The sequence below is a fragment of the Neurospora tetrasperma genome (assembly GCF_000213175.1).
Source record: "Neurospora tetrasperma FGSC 2508 unplaced genomic scaffold NEUTE1scaffold_81, whole genome shotgun sequence".
Classification (NCBI taxonomy): Eukaryota; Fungi; Ascomycota; class Sordariomycetes; order Sordariales; family Sordariaceae; genus Neurospora; species Neurospora tetrasperma.
Genome location: NW_009799179.1, coordinates 977,203 through 1,000,543, shown reverse-complemented (window position 1 = coordinate 1,000,543; position 23,341 = coordinate 977,203). Strand labels below are relative to the sequence as shown.

The window sequence follows — 23,341 nt, the reverse complement described above, 5'->3', positions numbered from 1 at the left end:
GTAGATATATAAATGAAAACGAGATTCCAGAAGAAACCAAGGACAAGGGCAAGGTACAGTTGGTCTGCAAGTGTGTACTTGAAGAATGGGATGAGCATAAGCCCTGGTCGGGACTGACTCGAGGATTATTAATGGGACACGCTAGGATTATCGAACATCGAGTGGTCAAGACAGCGGCGATGGAGTCTCCGTAAAAGGGATTTAGCGAGGTGGTGCCTACCAGACCGGGGGCTTTGTCCCTACCACCGTGCACAAAACAGTGAGATACTTTCTCTCGGGCTCCAAGCCCTCACAGCGCGGCGCGGGTACCATCCAAGGCAATTCAACGGTCGGCTCGTTCTTTCGTCCGAGCCTGCGGGTGGGTTTTCGTCCAGGTGTCCTCCAGTTACCCTCCAGTTACCTCTACTACTCCCCTGACAAGGGAGTACATGCAACAGGTTGAGGGAGAAATGGGCTTTGCATTTGCTGGCACCCTCATACCATACAAATCTGAAAGTTTGGCTTCCAGAAGGCTTGCACAACGTAGGCGTTTGCATCAACGAATCCGTGCAGTATCGCGGTACATTAACTGTAACGTACTCTATTTTACCACCTTCAGGCTGTCAGGCGAGCGTCCTGGAGTAACAGTGTCTGGTCCGTTGTTGCTCGCTCTGGATGGAGTCAAGTTTCGATGCGGCGCTCGCTGGTCTTGGCCTGGCTTTGCGGAGGTTTAAACCAATAGTAATACTGGATTTTCTTGCCCTCTCCCTCGTCGAAAGATGTTGCAAAGTATTGCGCTAGTTAACTTTTAAACATTGATCTGTACACCGGGTAGAGGTAGGTATCGATGTACTATGTACGTACCTGATAGAGGACCCTGTACCAAAGGGACAGTGTGTCGACTGTGTACCTGTAAGCCATCTGCTGGTGGATTCGGCGACCGCTGTACGTTGCTGACATTCCCGCCTTGTGGGTATATGCGGAGCACTTTTGGAGCGAACTGCTGCTCTGTACCTCTACCCTACTTGGATGCGTAGTGTAATGTACCTCGATGTTTAGATGACGAGGGGATGAAATCTCACTCCCATTATGGAAACTACTCGTAAAATCCCTTGTTCGACGACCCTGTTGGTTCTTATCTGTAGTGTAGTCGAAGATCTCGGTTTTGACCTGGCACTGGAGCTTTTGTCTGCTGCCAACTGGTCCATTACCTAGAACCGCAACGGATCGATAATGAAGATTGCCGACCAGGGTCAATAGGAACTGATACCTGTTAGGGATGGGAAAGGAGACGGACCTGTTGTGTATCGTTCTCGAATGGGACAGACTGATGGTCAGGAAGGGAAGGCATTTGCTTGCGCGGGGTTGGGTATGCTCAGCGTTTTACTTCGATCAACCCTGGTCGTGATTTGAGAGCCATCATTCAAAATTCTTCGAAGACCAGCCGGTACCCCAACTCTCCAACTCACCAACTCACCAACTCTCATCCGTGCCCACTTGCCGTCACTCGGCCAGCTTCGGGTTCTTGTACGTGCGCTTTTGAAGTTTTGTTGCCATACCACACGATGGAGTGATCCCCAACAAGGAAGATTCCCTCCATTGATGCTGGATCCTCTCGAAAACCTCCTTTTGCTATCAAGGCTGCCCGCCGAACAATTGAATGCTTGGAAGCTATTTCTGCTGTCGCACATCGGGGTAGTGTCAATTGTCCAAGGTGCCTGCCCAGCCCCACTGCGGAGACAGGTGGAAGTTAGGAGATACTTCGCACTACAATCGGAGTTCACCATAACAGCCAACATCCGACTATGTACATGTCGAAGCTCATTCGTCAGCCAAGCTTGAATAGCGAGCGCTCACTGATGAAAACTTCAGTGAACAAGTTTTTCGATAGGGCCTAGCCCATCAGCATACGAATCAGGGCTCAAGCATAGAGATACTGTTCGTGTTTCATTACTCCCCAGTATTCATCGCCTTGCGATTCGATCCGAACTCTTACAAGTCGATGGTGAAGCAGAGAACTCACCTTCAAACATCTTGTTCCTTTTCTTTTTCTTTCCCTTCGTTCTTGAACCCCTCTGAGCCCCGTCTTGCTGATCACCACAACCTCACTAGGCTAGAACGGGCAATGTCTCTCGCGCTTGCATAAGTGATCTCTGAAGAGGCTACGTAGGAAAAAGCTTGTCGAAAGCTGGATCGTAGTGTACTGTACCTCAACAGAGTGGGCCACTGGCTAGGTGGATTGATGCAACGTTGTTGGACGAAGAACTGGGGTGCTAGGCAGGGGGCGATAAAATCATCGTCATCACGACTTTGTTCGTCTCGATGATTGTTGAACGCACTGACAAGCAGGATTGGTACTTCAGAATTCCACGAGACTTCATGAGATCGATACCGGAAGAAGCGTCGTCTTGAAAGATTGGAATGTCTCATACATAGTCATGGAACCCGGTGACGTGCTTGTGCTTGACATGTATCGTCACTGATCAATGTCAACGACATCAACAGAAATGGTGAAGACATGAAACTTATTGCGGGTCATATTGTCGTGCAACCGACGGTATGCATGAGTGCAGGATTATGCCCCAAAGGTAAACAGAGTACTTGGCTGTAAGAAAAGAAAGGACGTTATCCACACGAACCCCTAAAATCGAGATCATCGATGTCGATAAGCCCTGGTCCACAACAGGTGCGTGACCCCATTCACAGCTATGAGTGTATCTTGGGGTGATACCGTAGCTAGACTCGAGATAGATCTGGTGATTCGTCTAGGATAAGTGAATGCTGTTCCTAATTGGATCATTAACCGATCACCGCAAGCTCGTTGCTTTTTTCCCTCGAAGGCTTAAGCGATATAGCCGGTAACGCTGGTGTTGCAGAAACAACGGGGTGTTCGCTCGCTGTGTACATGATCGTTTTGTTCGCAGGTTTTCATTGAAAAGAAAAAAAAAAGAAAAAAAAATGTTGTGGACGTTTGGTGTACCCGAACAGACGTACAGGTGGTAGCTGAATTTGATGGTCCAGCGGACGATGTGCCTTACGCCGTACCCAAGGTTGACGCATTCGCCATTCGCAGCAGCTTCTTCTCTGGTCATGAGCAAGCGGTTATGGCGGCCAACTGTCAACACAATTCAGCCGGAATCGGCACCGAAACGTTCCAGAAGGCTTCTCGAAATTACTCAACTCGAAATGGCGTATACACTAATGAGGATGCTGCTTTGCAGCAGCCAGGAACGGCAAAGACCAAATAAAGGACTGAGCCGCGCAAGAGACCGCTACTACAACGTACTGTAGACCGACACTGTTTACGCCCGCGCAAGTGTGGAGGTTTCTACCGGAATATGACGGATTGTGACAGCCATCTCCTAGCCAGTCTTGGTTGACAGACACCTCATGACCGCCTGAAATTTGCAGGCGCAAGAGACCTGGCTGGTTACTTTGGTTTACCTTCACCTCCCCCCACCTCCAAGTTGTTGCTGCTTTTTTTTTTCATTGCCCTTCCCAGGGGTTCTGAATATGGGTGAGGAAATGGCCACTGGTTCAGGATGATGTAGCCTGCGAGGTTGCTTTGTCGTCGGCTTTCGATTCCTCAACTGTTGCCCTTTTCGGATGACTCGACAGGATTCAAAATGTCGCCTGGGGATTGGCTTGCCAGAAGTGTCAGTGCGTGCAATAGGTTCTGGCATTGGGCACCACAGCAACTTCGGCCTCCGAACCCAAAGCCGACCTGGCGGTGACGGGCCCGTGGTCTATGTTTGGCAACCACTATCTGGTTCATCCTCTTTCTTGTGTCAGACCTTGTCACCTCCCTCCCTAATACTGTTGAAGCGAACGTTGCATATGTCTTGGCGCTGATGTCGTTGACTCTGACAATCAATGCCGCCTCGAATCTAACCTTGCCCATATTCGATGTTCAGGGGCTTGTGCTTGTTCATTTGAGGCTGCTGGCGAAGGAAAATTTCTCGTCTGGGCTGAAATGCCGAAGGGCGAGTTCCGCCGAGCGTGTTTGAACAGTGTGGGCCCAACGGGATGTGTTGCCAGGGCTGAAAATCTGAAAAGCCTCATCGCATGGCCGGTGGAGTCGATCGAGGCCATCGGTGGAGTTTGCCTGTGGCACATTGTCTCGAAACTCGTGCGTCGTATGAGCGCATGTGGAAAGTCGAACTGGACACGCTCAGCGTTGAAGCAACAGTCTCTGAATACTAGCACACCCGTCTGATTTGGTCAGTCTTCACCACCATGTGAGTCTCTTCAAAGTGCCTGTTTTCGTAAAAGAAGGTCGTCGACGGCGCTTGGTTGTTGCGCCAAGCATTAACTCGTAGCGTGAAGCTGTTACTTGATGTGCTTGACGTCATCCCGTGTCCTGGTGTGTGTACTGTGTAGGAGCTCGCGCTTTGACAGACATCAGATCGCGAAGCCAACTTGGCGCGTTGAACATGACTTGTGGTAAGCTGTGGGACACCCGACACGGCCTGGAAACGCTCAACCTTCTGGATGCTGCCCGATCGATTCCGACCGCCCAAAGCTGTGACTGGGCGATGCTCAGGGGACCTCAGGGGATCTCAGGGGCCTAGATGATCGATCTCAAACGGCCAGGGGGTAGTGCTGGTGAGTTGTGTTCGCGGTGGCGATGATGTGGACGGCGTTGCCAACAATAGCTCGACGATAAGGCATGTGTGTGGACGATGGTGTCGTGTCATGTCGTGTCTGCCTCATAGGAGATGTTTCGGGGAAATGGAGAGCGGGCACTAGAAGGGAGCGGAAGCCACTACAGTGATTTGGATCACCGCCCGAGATGGATATGCGTCATGTTGGGTGAGAACGAGGTCGTGGACGCGAGACGAGAAATGGGCGGAAAGATGAAAGTCAAGCGAGCGAGCAGTGCGAATGTGGAAAAGTGCTACAAAAAGCGACTTGTTCCAACCGACTGAAGTGATGACAGGAATGGCTGCTCGTAACGAACTTTCATCTTTGGTCATTGATTTGATTTGATTCTCGTCAAGGTTCAGGTGTTTTGAGTTATTGTGCGTTCCGATTTGGCGCGTCCTTGCCTGCCTCGGCGCCCAACTCGAGTCCTTCTGCTTGTCCTGGCTCCACTCGGAAAACAGGGGGTTAATGTGGACCCTTCCAAAAGCTTGTTTTGCAGGCACCTTTGCGGCTGCAACCGGGGAAGCTGCCAAGTGCACAGGGCTGGCACACAGTGTGCATGATCACGCCTTCCCATCTCAGCTTCAGTTCTCGCCAGACTCCTGCTCCGTCCTCATCAAACTGAACTGAACTCGCAATGACCAGGTCTCTGACCAGATTGGAAGCGGCTACCTCTGCAAGCTGTGCGGGGAGAGGAATCTAAAAAAAATAAGCCACATTCCCCTCTGAGTCCTCGGCTACTATCTTCTGTTCACCGACACCGGCAACAGCTCCAATGATGTTCGCGCCTGCCTTATGGGACTCGGGCTCACCCCCCATTGGCCCAGTTCCATTGTGAATGGAGTCAGCTTATCAGTTACCCGAAGAGCGAGCTCGTCTCTGAATCAGGAAAATTGAAGGTATCCTTCCCTTCTTTCTTACCGTTATCGGCCTACTCGAGTTTCACCGCTTCACATCATAGTAGACGACGGTGACGACGTGGACCGACATCCATCTGTCATATCTCGCTGTCTCAAGCGGTCTGGAAGCCTCATCCCTTTGACATTCATCTACAAAATCTCCGCGAGCCCTACGAGGCCCTCCTCTTGACTGATACTACACTACATAGTACAGTGTCCGGAGGGGACCCTGGTGGGAGATGATCGCCTTGATCTACAACATCTTACGTTTCGAGGTCGGTGAGGCCGGAGCCAGAGACGGGATGCTCAATCATGAAGCCTACCTTAGTTTCAAGTGAGCCGGTCAGCAAACCAATGACATGTTGTGCTATAACCACTTTCTTTTTTAACCATTAGATCTTCCGCTAAAGCACCCGTCAAACAGTTTCGGGGAATTTCTCACATGAAGCAAGCTCCAGTTATCAAGATCAAAGCTCCCATCTGCCAAGCCAAGCTTACCATATGTCTTGGTTTTTGAGTTCCTTCTTGCCTCTATTCCGTATTGTGGGGTGTCCGGTACAGTGACCTACCCCCGTCCCCTTTCCCACTTCCCCCGGCATCCCCAGATCCGGGGTGCCGGGACGGGTCTTTGCTTAGCATACGGCGAGCTAGTATAGAAACATTGCAGTGACCAATCATTGACAAGGCATGCATCGACAACCTCCTGCCCGATTTCCATCTCGCCATGTTGCATCCAGCACTGGCTTGATCTTCGGATAGATCTAGTCAACATGTTGGCCTCCAATCCTCGATATCTCACACGCACACAACCACCGCATGAACCATCCCCGGAATCCGGATGACCCGGAATGTTCGGTTCATCACGAGCGGTTCACCGGTCATGGCGTGCGAGCTAATGTGTTCCATGTATCAGTTTCCTACTGCAAACATCCACTAACCTTCTATGTAGCAGTATGCGATGATCATTCATGCTACACATTACTTGTTCGCCATTCTCGTACGTTGCCCATGGTTCCAGAACTTTACTTCACATTTCAGCTCTAGCAGGATCTTCCACAATGATCATTGTCAGCATGTGACCTTCTTCAAGGTATAAAGTTATCATGCTCCCTGACACCAAAGGGGTCAACATACTTCTATACATTTGGCAGACAGTAAAGACTCATCACGATACACCTTACCCACGGCAAAGGTCAATCCTGTAAGCAAAAAGTCTGTGTGTAAGTATTTTGATTCTCCTACGTCTACCAGCCTACAATTGTTACCTATTTGCATTTCCACGTTCTCGTTTTGGCGTCTGGAACATGGAAGATCTCACCCCAAGTCAACTATAAATTGGGCTGTTGATCTATAACCCAACCTTGCGAAGCTGAGCAAGTTGAGAACGATCTTTCCTTGCGTGTCCTCGATCAGTTATTGGTCAACTCTTTTGCAACCTCAACCAACAACCCACGTGGTGTTGGAAAGGCTGTTGGTCATGCGAAATAAAGGTCTATGACTAGTACCGCGGACTATATGTTTCTTGTAGGCACTCCATCGTGGCGGCATGCATCGTGGAACAACATCAAGATCGTGGATCTGAGGATCCTGCAGTACGCTATTCTCACAATATGAAGAGGAATGCTTCAAATCATTCAACGTGGCCATCATCGAATTAACAATTTGTGCCATCGGTCCTGTAAATCCGCTGTGTCTTCGCAGAGGTGAAGCGACTCGAGTCACGATCAACGCCCAAGTTCACCGACTCATTCACTCTCCACCATAAACCGACACTATCCCCACTGTGAACTCACAGCAAGTCTTACAACAATGTTTTTTTCCAAGATTTTCCTAGTGCCCAAGAAGCACCGTGTTATGATCTTGTCCACCCAAGAGACGAAGAAAGTGCAAGAACGACTCGTACCATGACCAAGCAAAAATAAGGAAGGAAGGAAAACAATGGCGTCACTGCCTTTAATTACTTCCACTGCCGCCGCTTCCAAGTTCGCTAGGGTGATGTACCATACTAGGTTTCAAGCATCACTACGTAAAAAAAACATTACAGTTCGCATCCCCGAATGTTTGAATTCAACAGTTACGACGTAGCCGAGCTGCAGCCAAGTTAAAGTTGAAATGGCGGTGCTCACATGTAACTACCTACCTCTACAGTATTTGACCCTCTCCTCGCCGTCGCGACTTCCTACTGCTACATACCGCGGATCACGGCACCAGAGCCTGACTCGACTCAGCCTCCACCGAATCAATATTGGGAACGGATATAGGTAGGTATCGGCATTGCCGAGGATGGGGTATAGAGACACTTCATCTCACCAGCAGAGCAAAGGTCAAGACAATCCACAACACAGAAGTAGGGGCGACGCCTAACATCCTTACCTCGTCCAGGACCAAATTAATGGAATCCGCAACCGGGCCAGATCACTGTAACCATGATATCGTCATAAACACCAAGGTGGGCTTCCATTCCTCTCATTACCTTTTTATGTATATGTATATCTGTTGCCTTTTTTCAGGCAACAGCCGATACTCGCATCCTATTACCCTACCCACAATGATTCCCATCTCATTACCCTCCAGTCCATCCCATGATCCAGTTCGGTCACCCAGCATAACCAAACCAAATCCTACAGATTTTAAACACCGTCCCGATTTCGCTCAGCGATGATTTTCGCGAGCTCTCAAAAATAAGGAGATTACATACCCTCCACTTCACGGTTGATTCCGAGAAAAAAAAAGTTCCGCGTTTTTGGACAAAACCCACCACAGATTCCCCCCTCTCCCCCCCATGTCCCAAAAAAAAAAAGGACTCCAATGTCGTGCGTGAGTCGTGTAAGTCCCATTCCGTCCATCCGGATGTTCTTGGCGGCAGCGGTGTCAGGTTTCCCTCCTTTTTTTCGGTAGGTCAGTATGTACCTACCTCTCTACCTACCTCGGTAAGTAAGCTCGTCCAGGACAAATAAAACGTCGGTGGAATCAAGAGAGCATGAGTGATGCTAAATGGACAAATTGGGAAACGCATTCCAGCGAGTTTTTGTAGAGTTACGAACAGCTAGCTCTATTAGGGATGATGCAATGACTATGGAATGGCCATGAGGACGAATGAAAAAGAAAAGAAAAAGAAAAAGAGAAAAAAAAACCTTGGAAGCAGGGTTGCCGTAAAAGTCCTGGACATTCCGGCCGGTTGAGGCTTCTTGTCTGAGTTTGAGGGAGGCAATATCGGGGGGGATTCTTCATGATATGGTGACGGAAATTGAGTCAGTTAAGTCCTGGGAGGGGTGGAGCTAAGAAAATAGGGGTGGTGGTGTTGGGAAGAAATAAAACAAAAACGCATACGATGTTATGTTGTTGTCGTTGCTGTAGTTGTTCATGTTTTTGTTGATCATGGTCATCATGACGACTGGTGACGAAAGGATCATGATGGGATGGGCGAAGGCATGTAAGTCGAACAGAAGAAACAGGTCCTGAAGAAGTTATGCCTTTATCGAGAGGAGATTTACATGTACAAGTGTAGATCTGCAGATGCCATGGAAAAAGCGTGAACATCAGCACGGCCAAGGGTATAAAGTATGCTCTAGATTCACAAGTGTATACGGCAAGAGACATTCCAAGAAGTCAAATACCGAATCACAATTTGGACGAAGAAACCTCAGAGTAACAAATTCGAAATGGCCTAGCCATATGATTCAAATTAACTATTATTTTACATTGGGTGATGCCGGGTGGAATGGCAGATTATATCCACCACGGGTATGCTTATGTACGACACTTTATGTCTTCACCACTAAAATCCAAAAAACAAACAAGCTCCTTGCTCTTCCAAACACGACCAAACAAATGAAATCCGGCTGATATGCCCAAGTAGAGACCAGTGGTTGTAAATCCACTCGCCCGTCCAACACGCCCCCGATGGCAAAATGCGTACATGTGATTAATGCTCTTCTTCTTCTTCTTCGTAAAGGATCGTAAGAATGATACCTTTGTCCTGTCTTTCGTTTTACATGTTCGTATTATACACGCTTCTTTTCATTCCAAGCCTAGACTTAAGCCTAAGAGAGCTTAGAGAGCAAGAGCGCCGAGGACGACAGCAACGGCAAGGCCGAGACCAGCGCTGACACGGCCGCTTCCAGCAACGACAATAGGAGGGCTGATGACGCTCGAAGTGGGACGGACAAAACCGCCAGTGCCGACGGCAGTGCCGATGGGAACAGAGGGGGCGCTGGTGACGGCAGGAGCGCTGTTGACGGGAGCAGCGGCGCTGGTGCTGACGCCAACGGCACCAGTCTCGGTGGCGGTAGCAGAAACGACAGGGACCGCCTCGGTCTCGGTGACGAGAGGGATGCCAGTGGGAGCAGGGACGATGGCAACATCATCAGTAGTGCTCGTGAAGTGAATCTGGGGCACGGTCATGGTAGTGTCGACGATGACGGTGGTGCTGGAGCTGGCAATGGTCGAGCCGGCCTCGTTGGTGCAGGGAACAACGGTGGTAAGGTTGACAGTGATGGTGGTGAGAACGGGAACAACAGAGGTAGGGGCAGCAGTAGTGGTGACATAGGTGGGAACGCCGGTAGCGATGCCAGGGTTGGTGTTGACATAGGGGGCGCAGATACCCTGGAAGAAGGTGATGGCATCAGAGATGATGGAGTCAGACTCGCCGTGGGCGTAGATGCACTCATAGACGTTCTTGACGAAGAGGGCGTTGGGGCAGAAGCAGGCAGCGTCGGAGTTGTCAGTGCAGCCAGTCTCGAACAGGAAGGTGTTCAAGCACGAAGGGACGACACCAGGGCAAGGAAGGGGCTCAACCGGGGCGGTAGAGACAGGAGCAGCGCTGGAAGTGGTGTCGACGGCGGCAGCAGAAGAGCTAGCGACGCTACCGGCAGAGGTGGGGACAACGACACCGGTGCTGCTCTCAACAGCGGAAGAGACGACAGCGGAAGAGGCGACAGCAGACGACTGAACAGCAGCGGCGGAAGAGGTGGAGCCGGCGGGAGCAGAGATGATATCACCGATGGAGGTGGAGATCACAATCTCACTGGGACCCTCAGAGCTGGCAACAGGGGCAGCAGAAGAGATGGCTGAGACCACAGTGGTGCGAGTCTCGGTGACAGCGCTGACAGTGGTGGAGGTGGCAATGGTGACCACAGTGGTGGTAACGTGGTTGGCAGGGCAGTTGGTCACAGTAGGAGCGCAGCTGGTGATGGTCTGAATCTCAGTGATGAAGACGGTGGAGGTGCTGTCGAAGCTGGTGACGATGGTGCTGGTGACGGGAGGAGCAGACACAACCTCGCTGATAGGGGCGCTCTCACTGGGCTTAGCAGGGCTGGACTCAACAGGGATGCTAGGAGCGCTGGTGATCTCGGCGGGAGCAGTGCTGGTCTGGCTTCCAGGAACGCTCTCAGCAGGAGCGCTGGAAGAAGCGACGGGAGCAGCAGAAGTGCTGGTAATCTCGGCAGGGACGGTGGGGACGCTGGCGGTGGCGGCAGCAGAGGTGGTAGAGGCGGCCTTGGTAGTCTTGGTCTTGGGAGGGACGGTGCTCTGCTTGGTGCTGCAGTCGAAAGAGATGGTGCTGACGATGACACTGCAGCTAGGCTTGGGCTTCTCGGGCTGAGGAGGGTAGACGATGGTCACGTTGGTAGCACCACCGCACTGCTTGTTCACGACGTTGGTGCCGCTCTTTGAGCACTGATTACGGTGCTTGCAAGTAGATCCATCGGGCATCCCATAGTGGAACTCCAGATCGCAGTCGAACTCGGGCGTAATGTGGATAGAGCCCAGCGAGAACTCGCCGCCCGCACTGAACGAAGGGGCCTTGCTGTGGTCAGAGCCACAGACACCGCTGATACCCCCAAAGGTACGCTTTCCAAAGCGACCACCAAAGCCAGCACCCGCGACCCAGCCGTTGAAGTTGAAGTCCATGTACTGAGAGAAGGGGCCAGTGGAGAGATCATCGAAAATGAAGCCACTCTTTTGCTGCTCGGTACACTTGTTGTCGGTGTTCTGGGGGCAAGTGAATGACGGGGCGTTGTGCCATGGGAACTATGAAAAAGCACATGTTAGTTTTGGGCGGTTGAAGACATAGTTGGAGATATAGACTTACAGTGGCGGCCGCGCTGGCAGCGAAGGCCAAGAGAGAAGCAGAATACTTCATAGTGACGACTTTCTAAGTCTGAGAAAAAAGAGATATGATTTCGGCAAAAGGGAAGAGTCTTCCTGAGTGTATTCGAGTCGGCGTTCTTGTTGTTAACCTGGTATAGGCAGTGTGATACGTGATTCAATCAACGAATGGTGGTGATAACCTGTCAAGGTGAACACAAATAATAAGATTAAGAGAGGGGATGGAGCAAAGAAGCGAATGGCTTTGACTCCCGAGAAGGACTGAGGAGTGATAACAAGAGAGAGAAGAGAGGGAAAACAACAAGATGATGGAAGAAAAGCTCTTGTGGAATGCAACCAAGAGAGATGGTCTGGCAAAGAGAGGGAAGCCTCGCTCTCATATAGCAACTCGGAATACTTGGATGGATGAGTTGATGGAAGCATTGACTGGAAAGGGGAGCCAGGCCCACTGAGTTCGACGGGGTGCTGAGCTTTCCCGTTACATTGGAGAGTGTAACCATTCCGAGAAGTCATATTGATGTTCCATGCTCATACTCTACGAGAGCCGCCAGTCACAGGTGGCTGCCAAGAAGAAAGATCAAACTGACCACAAGGGTAAGGATTGTAGAACTGAAGACCAGACAAAGAGGGCAACATCTTGCCTGCGGACGATACGACTTGCGGTGCCATGGCGGACGTCGGCAGTCAAGTGGCTCAGTGTTGAGCGGTTGTGAGGTGAGTTGCAAAATGAGAAGAGGAGTCGACGAGTGGTTCGGAAGTCGTGAGGGTTAGACGTGTGTGCCAGGGTTTGCATGGGGCTTGCAAGGGTGTGCATGCTGTCGCGCGGCTCCGTCGTCCATTGTCCAACAGGGGTTCTCCAACAGTCTGGCCACCCCTGGTTAGTCCTCTTTTGGCTAGGCTAGGGGTTTGCATGGGTTGCAATTACCCCCCCTCCGTCCACATGTCCAATCGCTTGTTAGCGCGCTGCTCTTTCCATGTCTGTTTTTGTTGTTTGGTTATTGGCATGAAAGAATTACCTGACAAACTCCAAAAACAGGAAAGAAGAGATACTTAACTTCAAGATGGCTACCTCAACCAGCGAGAGCAATATTGGCACTTGACTGTGACTTTGACAGATTTCTTCTACAGTGTCTCGCCTGTCAAATGTCAGACCGTCCTGCTGTGGTGAACTTCTTGATATTGTTCTCATCTCAGGCAATTCTTAGCTTGCTACCCCTCTGTGCCAGAGACCAGCATGGCCCAATCTCACCTTTGGCAATTTTCGACATCTTGGTCAGATTTTGAGATTAACGTCTGTGTCCCAGCGTCCAGCATGTACGTCATCCCCACGAGCTCTAGTGTACACCATTACAACAGCCAACTACTTGAGCCATCTCCAGGATGGTATACCTGAAGCGAGGAAGAATTGGATCTTGAAACAAAAACACCTGCTCAGCCACGCCGCATACGCTACTGCAGGCACTAGCAGAATGAAGGATGGAGGGGCAGTAATGCCCCCACAGCCAATTGTTGATGTTCTCGCCGATTGCCTCTCGATCAGGACGATTTTTACTTCACGGACTTCTTTCGGCCCAGAAGGAGAGCAAAAGTGGAGGGAGCCCTATGCCTGTCTCCCCAGGATTCGGATGTTCTAAGCGAAGAGCAAGCGACCAGGTAGTATAGACAGCGGTGCATCTCACCACTATCCCGATCTCGGCAGCACTCTCTATCCCCGGTTGAGTTCGCTTCCTCGCGTTGATAGCAACCCCGCCTTGGACCCAAGCTCTGTTGCCGAATTAATCACCGGCATCGGTTGATGTTCCCTGATCCAGCTTCCGACCCTGCCCACGTTTTCTCTAGTGGCCGCTTTGAACTTCTTGGGATCTGATAGTCTTGTCACTATCAATGGACTCTACCATGCTGAAGGCAACCTCGTCATTTTATATGGTCCGAGTTACCGGCCAACAATTTCCTCCCTGGTCCAGCTCTGGTCAAATTTTTATCCTGTTCGGAAAATACATCGCTGAGGGGGCGAGATGTCAAGATACCACCGACCGAATGGAACCTGACTGTGGCTTGGTGGTGCTGAAACATGAAACTAACTTTCACCAAGAGTTTCCCATCGGCCCCCCCTGACTGGCAGTAAAAACGCCAAGGAGAGGTGTTACTCTGTAGCCAATAGTCAAGCACCAAGGTCAAGCGCCCACGTTATTCGGCGGCTTCAAACAGCGTCATCTCGGGCGCTTCGATTCTAGATTTCGACAGCAATTCTCTTCGTTGATGAGATCATATTTTGTGGAAATGAAGACAAGGTAAGCCAGAAGGTGCATGTTTCTTCTTCTTCGATGATTGTTGTTGAACAAAAGAACTTGGCTTGAACCCACCGCCGAATAGTGGAGCGTAATATTGCACCGCGCACGGATAACGTCCGAGCGAACAATCATTCCCCGGGCCAGCTCCGATAAGACATGAACAGCAAGCAGCCTAGACTCCAGTCACCCTGGGCTTGCACTCTGAGATCTGCTGAGCTCCCCATGATGTGTGCTTCCGGATCGGATGGCAACCGTCGCTTTGGCCCCGTATGCTGTGTGATCACGACGGAAGGACTGCAATTTCCCGAAACATGTTTCTTGACTGCGAGTCGCCCGCTTTCCACTACTCTGCTGTCTCTCCCGCTCGGTCAAGATTCTTCTGTCAACGCCTCGTTGTCTCACCTGGAACGCCAAAGCGACGCCGGCGACAGTGGCTCGGTGGCTGTCGATGAGCCTGCTCCACACTTCAGCAGCTGTCGTTAATCAAATGTCATCAACTGTAAAGTTCACGGGGTGCGACCTATCGACACTTTTTGCCATTTTTAGCATGCGGCTAAACACAAAGACACCAACTGCCTCTAGACCTCAGCACGGGATTGACTAACGTGAACATCTGCCTCTCGTTCATGTCAAGTTGTCGACATTTGATGCTATTCACAGTCAAAACCTGCGATGAGGTTGACATATCGAAACGACACCACACTAACACTAACAGCCATGCGATGGCATGTGGGCAACTTGCTGATCGCTCCAGCTTTAGGGCCAAGGATCCCGTAATCAGCAACCCTTCAGCGGGTCTCAAGCACTGATCGACAGGTACGATTGCCTCTTGCATGATGCCCTGAGCTTCCAGTTCACTCCACTCGTTGATTTACAGATCTGACGCTCCCCACACTCGTCGGCATCCTTCCTGTTCATCCTTTTGAGCCTCAATCCAGAAACAACGGCAAACGTTCCGGTTCTTTACCTAATTACTGTACTTTATGCAAACACAGCTTCCGGCACTCTGGGCGCTTTTTAGTTTCTCTGGATACGAGAAAAAGGCTTGTTGACGGCGACACTCAATGCAACTCATTACCCCTCCATTTTCATCTCGGGCCCTCGGCAATGGTCGCTTCTCCTGAGCTACGCATCTTCACAAAGCAACCCAAGCCGGACAAACCCCCCCCCTGCCCATGGAACCCTGGTGCACCCCATGTTCATCCATTCTGCGCGTTTCCCGAGAGGGACTAGAAATTCAACACTATCCTCAAAATGGTCGACTCTCAGACCTCCAAACTCAACCTTCTCTTCGGCAGACGGTGGCTGAGCTTTTGGGCGGTTTCAGAACTGTCTATGGCTTCGCTCATCACATCCGCACATGTTTTGCTAAGATAAGCTTTTGGTCTACTGAGAATCTCGTGGCATTCAGCTTCCTGCGCATTGGTTTTCCGGTCTGTCGGTAGTCATCGAGTCCTTGCTTCCCTGCTCTCCCTCGGACGACATCCGATTTGGAATCTCATCAGTCTATACTCACTCGAACCAGACAGTCCTCGACTCCTCGAGTGTTCAGCCATTCCTGGACCTTTGATGTAAATTTTGCATCCCTTACACTTCACAACCTTCACGCTCATCTCATACTTCTCACTGAATCGGATTCTGCTCAGCCATTCAGCCATTCGTCGCAACTCTTCTCAACACCAAAAACTGGAAGCTCTTCTTTCCCGCCATAGGTCTCGAGACGGCTTATAGGAACAAATAAACCTTTTTCGAACCGGCCAGACTCCCAAGTCAAATGCGCACATGATGGTGAGGCATGAACGGCAGATCTCCAGAGGAGTCGTTTCAAAGGCCCCTTGTTTCAGATGTGCTCCACATCCAAACCAGTCTTTTTCTATGTTTATAACTTTGAGCCGCTTTCCGGAATCGAGCCCCTCACCGGAATTTGGGCCGTCATCTCTTCGCGGGGCCGGGCAAATTCCCGTGTGCTAGCTGTCATAGTGACCGGAACATTTGACACCGAATCCAGCCACGAACATCGACGGAGCCGAGGGTAGTCCCCTCCGGATCCACACTTCACGATGTCTACCCAACATTTTCGCAAGACTGACCATTTTTGGAGAAACAGTGATAAAATGCTTCGCCAAGACACTTTGAGTTATCTCCCGAAGGAAATTTTTGTTGATTGATTACATCTGTATCCTGTTGCTCAGCGGGCAAATAGGTAGACATTTTCACCCACCCATCACAGACAGCATCACCTCATTTACATTGCAAATTAACCCTATGTTCTCTCTCTTCGGCTCCAAAAGTCTTGACGAGAAATCGCGACACTGAGATGTTCCAGTTTTGCGGGCCACGTCACATTGTCTTTCTGGCAGTGCACTACTGATCACAGACTGGTTCTAGTTTACATTGAATGGCAGTTGGCACAATCCAATCGACCTTGCGTCGGCTTCATACAGTTCGCACGAGTGGCACAGTACTATGTACACCAGTCTCAACGATGCCCGCTATTCTTTCTATTATCTCATCGCATAAGGGGTATCCTTGAATGCGGCTCCCTTCCCTATCTATGTACGCATATAAATTCTTCGAACCCCAATCACTTCGGTCACTTTGAGCTAAGCTTGAGGAAGATGTCGGTGTCTGCCAATAATTGTGCGGCGGCGGCTGCGGCAGCAGTGAAGGCGGCGAAGTGACAGCGGTAGACTGACGGCGAGCAGCCGCGGGGCAACGTTCAATAGCAGAGTGACAGAGTCAAATTTTCCGTTGCTTCGAGAGGCCGAGCAAAAAGCCCATATAGAGTGGGAAGTGGTACAAAACCGAAGATGCTTTCTAAAGCTACTGGAGGTGCTGAATACCAAGATTGGTTAGTACTCTCATACTCATTTCTGCAGGTCTCCTCAAGCACTTGGATTGTGGTTTTGAGTCGTGGAGTATACACATTTCAATGACGATGACCAAGTTTGCAATGGAAAATGGAGTTGGGGCAGATGAAACGAAGAATATGCACAGCATGAACTCCCATCACTCAAGTCCAGATTACCAAAGCTGCACAGTCACGAAAAGCTTGTTGACAGTCCTCGTTCTCACAGATTTCCAGAATAGTCTGGCCAGCAGCATGACTTCCATGTTTCCTCACCAAATGTTCCAGCCCAATGAGGATGCCAGTCAAGGACATCGTGTCAACCTGAATCGAGAGCCAGGAGTCACCAAGCCACAACGAAAGGAGTGCATATCCGGTGATCCAATCGGATCCTCACTTTCGTTGTGATGTTTCTTGTTGGTTGGGTAAGAAACCTCGATTTTTCATCTTATGCTGGCAAGGCGAACCAACAACCGCCGTCATGTCGGTCCGTTCTATTTTGTCTTGGCTCTGAGTTCAAAACCCTAGAACTCTCATCACGACGCCTCATGGTTTTGCACATGCAACTACGGTAAGGCGTCTGGACGGAAAAGAGTTGTTTGTACCCCGGCCTCTGAGGGATGCATGCATTCTTTGAAATTCAAGAACTGCACGGTTACATGACTGTTCCTACACTCGCAAAGATCGCTTTTCTTTGTTCCTCGCCGAATAACTCCTTCCCTTCTCTTCCTTTTCCCTTCCAAGGTATTGTCCCTTCCCTCTTTCACTTCCACCCCCCCTACCAGCGGCACCTCCCCTACCTCCCTTCCCGACAATCCCCGCAGACAATTCCGCAAAAACCGACGCTCCGAGTCCAGACCCACCATCATCACCATCATCAGATTGCTCCGGTCCGGGTCTGAGATAAATGTCCTCATTCAAAGCTTGAAGACGGGGCGTGCGTCTTAACAAGCGGGGCGTGTTTCCACCGGCGTGGTTTGGGCTCAGGCTCGGGTTCGGGCTGGAGTTGGTGGTGGTGGTGAGCACGAGCTGGTTGAGACCGAGCTGTGTGATGTTTCTCGTAGTTCTTCTTCTTCCACCACCACCACCTGTCTCGCCTGCCTCTGTTGCTCGTGATGATGATGATGATTTTCTCCATGATGATTGAATGGACTGAGAAGGAGTGGAAATGGTGAAGTTTTCCCATGATTGGATTGAGTGTGTCGTGACGGGGTTTGCTGCGGGAGTAGTGCTCGGAGCGATGCTGGGAGAAGAAAATTGGACTGGAGCAACACTGGGGGTAACTTGTGAGGTAGTGGAAGTTTGTTCTTGCCCGTGCCGAGATGGGGTGCAAAGGGCTTGTGATGGGGAGGTTGAGAGGGTATTAGAATATCCCAAGCTGTTAGTGACGTTGATACCGGCAGCCACAGAGAAGGGTGTAGCAGCAGTATTCTGCGGCCGAATGTTAGCGCCGATGCCTGCGTTAGCGACTGGTGCTTTGGTATATCCATTCGGCGTATTTTCCTCCTCTTCTAAAGCATGTGTCTCACGAAGACGGGCTAGATTACTCTTCGTCAAGCGACTGGACCCCGTCAAAGGCATGCTAAAATTGATGATTGCTTGGCCCCCCGGTGAAAGGTGCGTATCCTTCTTCACGACTGGAGACTGGCCAGCGGCAGTAAGTCCGGAAGTTGAGCCGGAAGATGGCTTGGATGATAGCTCCTTGGACGGTCTGGACTTGGTGAATTGCGAGGAGCGCTCCTCGAGGATCTCTGAGAGTTGGTGGTAATCGCAGATATATAGGTCTTCAACGCTGAAGGCGGATGACTCGGGCTGGAGGCCGTCGGTTATGTTAGCCGTGTCATCCTGTTCGGCAACGATGTTTTCGTTGACATGAAACCTTTCATGTTCGTCCTTGTTGTGTTCTCCTTTGACCACACGGGTGAGATCAGTCTCCCCGCTGTGGCTACGGGAAAGGTTAGATTGGTACTCGGAAGTAGAGGCAGCGAGTCTTGTCAGGACGTTGTGATACGACGCGACCAGCGCTCTGTTGGTGATTTGGTTGGCTTCGTCTGCCTCCGTAGCGGCATCATGCTGAAAACCAGTCCCAGACTGCACATCCCTCCGCTCACCAACTTCCTCTTCCTCTGCCTGCTCCTCCTTTTCCCAATCCTTCTCCCTCTCCTCAAGCTCCCCTCGCCACTCCCTCTTCTTCCTCCCCTCCTCAGCCCACATTATCGTCTTCCACCTAATATCCTCCAACTTCTGAATCCCCTCTCCCACATCCTCCCCTTGAAAGGGCACAAGTCTTCCCAACATGATAATCTCCCCTCTTCCCACCCTCGGATCCTCCACGTACTCCGTCCCCCCGTCAAAAATAATCTTCCCAGGCACGCACTCCGCATCCACCGGCTCGCTCCAACCATGGACGTTCTTGTACTTCTAATACTTAAGAACGACCTGGTCGTCGCGAGTGTCGGACTCGGAGGGCGCAAAGCCGGCGCTGCGGTAGTAAGCCTGACAGCGAAAACAAAAGCCGAAGCGGATTTCGGTGAAGTAGGGATGTGGTGGTCGGCAGGAGACCGGCTGGGTTGCAGGGAAAATGAGGCGAGTAAGGCGTGAGCAGAGATAGATTTTGGAGGCAAGGGCGGCGCCGGTGTCGCTGCCGCTTGGGGTTGAAGGTCCTGAGGCCTCGAGATCATTGGGGATCTCGCGCTGTCGATGGCAGAGACGAATGCCGGAGGATTGGTGACCGCAGACGGTGTAGAGCTTGCGCTTTTCGAGACACATTGTGATGTGGGTGAAGGGCTGACTGGTGATGAATTGTTGGTTGAAGGTGCGTAATGTAGCAGTTGGTGGACTAGGCGAGTATCAAAAGCGTCAAGCTCTAGAGTTTGGTTGAGGAGGAACCGAAGTGGGAGAATTAGAATCTCGAGGAGTCGGCTTTATATAGTGGTTCGAGCGAGAGTGTAACCGGTGAGCCATCACCAGCCGTTTGTTATCGCGTGATGAAAGGCACGGGGTTCAGTGAATGGGACGATACGAAGACAAGTCTTCAATCGTGCATCCGACCGAGATTCAATCCCCTGCTCCAGATACTTCATCAGTTGCATCCTTGAGAAATCGATACCCCAGTGATTTCGGATAAGTCAGGCCAGGAAACGTGCTTCTAGCCATTACGATGCATCAGATACGCTTCAATGAAGTAAATTCGCAAAAACAAGAGCGAACCCAAGAACGGCTGGAACCTGACACTCAACGCTTTGTAAAATATGGCTATACCTATTGATCGGAACCTCGACAGGAGTATATCTTCCAGTTATCTAGACTTAAGGGGCTTTTCTTGAAATATATTAGCGACACAAGTTGAATGCCAACAGAGCAGACGTTCGGTTAAATGAAAATAGGTGATCTTCGATCTGTTGATGTTTTGTTCGTCGCAATATTTCGAGGAAAACAAACTATGACGGTAATGTTTAGCTTACACCAGGTAGTTTAAGGCCAGGAAGATTTCGCATTGTTTTTAGTTTCATGCTTGTCGTTGTAGGAGTAGCCTTGCAAGGGCGAAATATAGACATGATGTTCATTTTTTGCTTCAATGATGATTGAGACCATCCCCAATGCCCTACTTCTTACCCTGAGACACGTTTGGGCTGGGGACCCATCTTATATATAAGCCAAATCAGCCCAAAATAGCATGGCTTGCTCACCTGTTCTATGAATCAAGCCTATCTAGTTGCTCATGATAGATTATTCATTGGTTGACCATAGACTGCCGATAATGATGGGCGGAGGGAGGCAATTCCAGTCACCTCAAACTGAGTCATACATCGGTAACGCTTTGACATTGGTATACCCAACATGCAATCGCAAAGTGTCCATGACATCTTTCCTCATATTACCCACCCCCTCTAACACCAGCTTCACATGTTAGACTTACTGCCCACCTTGCAGCCGCCTAATCCTCTCCTCCGCCGCCCTCGCTCTCCTCTCCCTCTCCAGCCTCATCTTCATTTCTGGCGTCAACCCCTTCGCCTCCTCTTCCCTTCTTTCCTGCGGCGTCAGCTTCATCGCAGCCGCCAACACACTGCCACCAGCCTTCTTCCCATTCTTCGTCGCATCAACCTTTGGTCCCTCCTTTTTCAGCCTCTCCTCCTCAGCCTTCCTTCTCTGGTCCTCTTTCTCCTTCGCTTCATTCTTTTCCCTTTCCGTCCTCTTCAGTGCCTCGTCCCGCGATAGCGCGACGGGGACCTTGGCGGCTTCCCAACCCCATGCTCCCTCACCAAGCTCCGAGCGGGCAACGCGGAAGGCGTCACGGGTGGCACGGTCACCGGCAAGCTCGAAGGCAGTCCTGCCGTCGCCGTTAGGGATGGTAGGGTTCGCGCCGGCGCGGGTGAGGAGACCGGTTACGAGCGGCGCCGAGTTTTGGGATGCGGCCAGGTGAAGGGGTGTTGGGGTGTGGTGGTCTGCTGGGAAAAAGCGGAAATCCTTGAGGGAGATGTCGTTTGTGCTGAGGTAGGATAGAAGGGCGGGCACCTTTGAGCGCTTGACAAGGGCCTGGATCTGTTGGGTGTGCAAAAGGAGCGTCTCCTCTTCTTCTGAAAGTTTTGGTTTCGAAGCCGCAGCCGGCTTAGGGCTCTTCGGTCTCTTCGGTGATTCGGTAGCCGGAGCGGCTGCCTCGGGGACGATCTGTCGTACTTTCAGCCTGGTAAGCTCGATGAAGGCGCGCATCAGCTCGTTCTGGGTAGCTCTCCGGGTCATGAATGGGAAACCGCGGATACGGGGGTCGTTCGCCCGTAAGACCTGTCCGTCGTAAGGGCCGAACAATGTCCTCCTGTTAGTTAAGCCGGTAGCGCGGATGAAGAGCAGATCGGATGTGTCGATAAGTCCCTTCCATTCGGCCAGCAGCCCGCGAACATCCTCAACGAGAGCCTGCTCGTTGTATCGACGGAGGTTAGCACCGGCTGAGTGGGCAGCGCCTTTGGCGTTGTCGTTGGCGGATTGCGAGCCACCCTGCTTGCGACGAGTGGTGTATCTGTGGAAAGTCTTGTGCACTAGGACGACGGCTTCCTTGTTGAGAGGTCCGGTTGTTCCATGCTTCGTCTTCCGTGGGTTTAGCGAGACAACCATCGCGGCAAAGTGTCCGCCGCCAATCATGCACATAAAGATATGCTTGCCAGTGTAATTTGGTGGGATGTCGTTGGCGTCCTTTGGCGGTTTGCCCATGGTGATGGGTGCCAGTTGCCTGGACTTGATAGCGTCCACAATAGCGTCCTCCTTCTTCAGCTCTTCCTGCGTGAACATGGCTTTGTAGACACCATAATAAGAGTTCTCGGGTAACTTCGGGGAGCTGAACCAGAGCAATGGTTGCGATCCGTTTGACGACTTTACTTTGTCCCCGTCATTCTCATCATCATCGCCACCCTCTTTTGCCATTTTCCCTACAATGTTGGCTTGCTTCTTCAAGAGGGCAGATAGCATACTTGAATCCTTGTCCTGCCCCTCTTCTTCATCCTCGCTGTCTGAAGAGTCGGAACCTGAAATGCTTTCGTCGAGATTGTTGACGAGCTCCTCAAACTTGGCCTCGGTTACTGGCGAGAGGCCGTTCAGTTTCTGTTTTAGGTTGTAATGGTGAAAATCGGTCTTCAAGTGACTCCGTTGTTCCTGGACATTGTCGAACTTGAGGCTGCATAGTGAACAGCTGGCTTGAGACCCCGATGCTGTGGGCTCAGTTGCTGTGGTATCGGTTGTCTGTTTGGCGGTTTTGTCGACTGGCTCGGCTATAATGTCCGCATCTGACTTGAGGGCGATCGTGTTCAGGATGTCGGCGTCGATGTCGTATAGATAGACGGGCCTCCGCTGGAGGTCTTCCTGTTTGCTGGCCATATTGTCGAATGTGATGAGGAAAGGTGAGCGTTACTGGCGTCTGGGAGAGGGAACGATGGCTGCTTCCGGTGATGAGTGGAAGCAAAGAGTTTTTGCAACGGCGAGTGGTTGTGAATGGGGCGCCCCTCAGCTATAAACCTTGTTTGCAAATTGTCGGGTCACCGTTCGATGCTAATGTTGATGTTGATGTTGGCCGTGACGGGCTTGAAGCTATGAGACGTCAACTGTAAAGTTCCCTGGCAAGCATCAGTGGGGCATTCTTATCGCGCTAGACATCGTTGGCCGATAAGAGTCATCTCGGGTGACGTACCTCTACCGATCCGATCCGATCGAAGTCACAGTTTGACCCTAGCGCACCGCCACAAGCTCCAGTAACCAAAGCGATACTGTTTGTAACTGTCTTGCTCTTGGTGGGCTCTCTCAGGAGAAACCGAAAATCTTTGGAGAAGAAGAGAAAACAATTTTATGGCGTTGCCCAACGGGGTAAATACAAGTATATGTACTGCGTGCTGCGAGGTACCTTTCGATTGTTGTCCAGATGAACCCTAACCCTGACTAACTTGTCGACCTAATTCTTGTCACCTTGGAATTCACCGGACGCTGCGTCTCAGTCTCGGGCATTTTTCAACGCACTACTGGTAAATTGATGCCGCATGATAAACGGACTTCGATATGTGCAACGGATACGACGTCTATTCCAGCGCGAT

General features: G+C 51.0%; 4 protein-coding genes across 4 annotated transcripts; all 4 read right to left on the bottom strand.

Moving 5' to 3' along the window:
- Positions 1-5,672: 5,672 nt before the first annotated feature.
- NEUTE1DRAFT_104632 (uncharacterized protein) lies at positions 5,673-6,294 on the bottom strand (the record flags this gene model as incomplete). Its single annotated transcript, XM_009856937.1, has 3 exons — positions 5,673-5,712; positions 5,790-5,889; positions 6,183-6,294. The coding sequence occupies 3 exons, from the start codon at positions 6,292-6,294 to the stop codon at positions 5,673-5,675; spliced, it is 252 nt and encodes an 83-aa protein (XP_009855239.1).
- Positions 6,295-9,166: 2,872 nt separating this feature from the next.
- NEUTE1DRAFT_70453 (uncharacterized protein) lies at positions 9,167-11,900 on the bottom strand (the record flags this gene model as incomplete). The annotated part of the gene is made up of 2 exons (XM_009856936.1): positions 9,167-11,552; positions 11,614-11,900. 2 exons carry the CDS (start codon positions 11,662-11,664, stop codon positions 9,576-9,578), a joined length of 2,028 nt encoding a protein of 675 aa, XP_009855238.1.
- Positions 11,901-17,573: 5,673 nt separating this feature from the next.
- Positions 17,574-19,538, bottom strand: NEUTE1DRAFT_70452 (uncharacterized protein; the record flags this gene model as incomplete). Its single annotated transcript, XM_009856935.1, has 2 exons — positions 17,574-19,034; positions 19,209-19,538. Coding segments are annotated over 2 exons (1,791 nt in total), but the record flags the coding sequence as incomplete, so codon positions are not given.
- Positions 19,539-20,425: 887 nt separating this feature from the next.
- Positions 20,426-22,634, bottom strand: NEUTE1DRAFT_89133 (uncharacterized protein; the record flags this gene model as incomplete). The annotated part of the gene is made up of 1 exon (XM_009856934.1): positions 20,426-22,634. One exon carries the CDS (start codon positions 22,632-22,634, stop codon positions 20,685-20,687), a length of 1,950 nt encoding a protein of 649 aa, XP_009855236.1.
- Between the last annotated feature and the right edge of the window lie 707 nt (positions 22,635-23,341).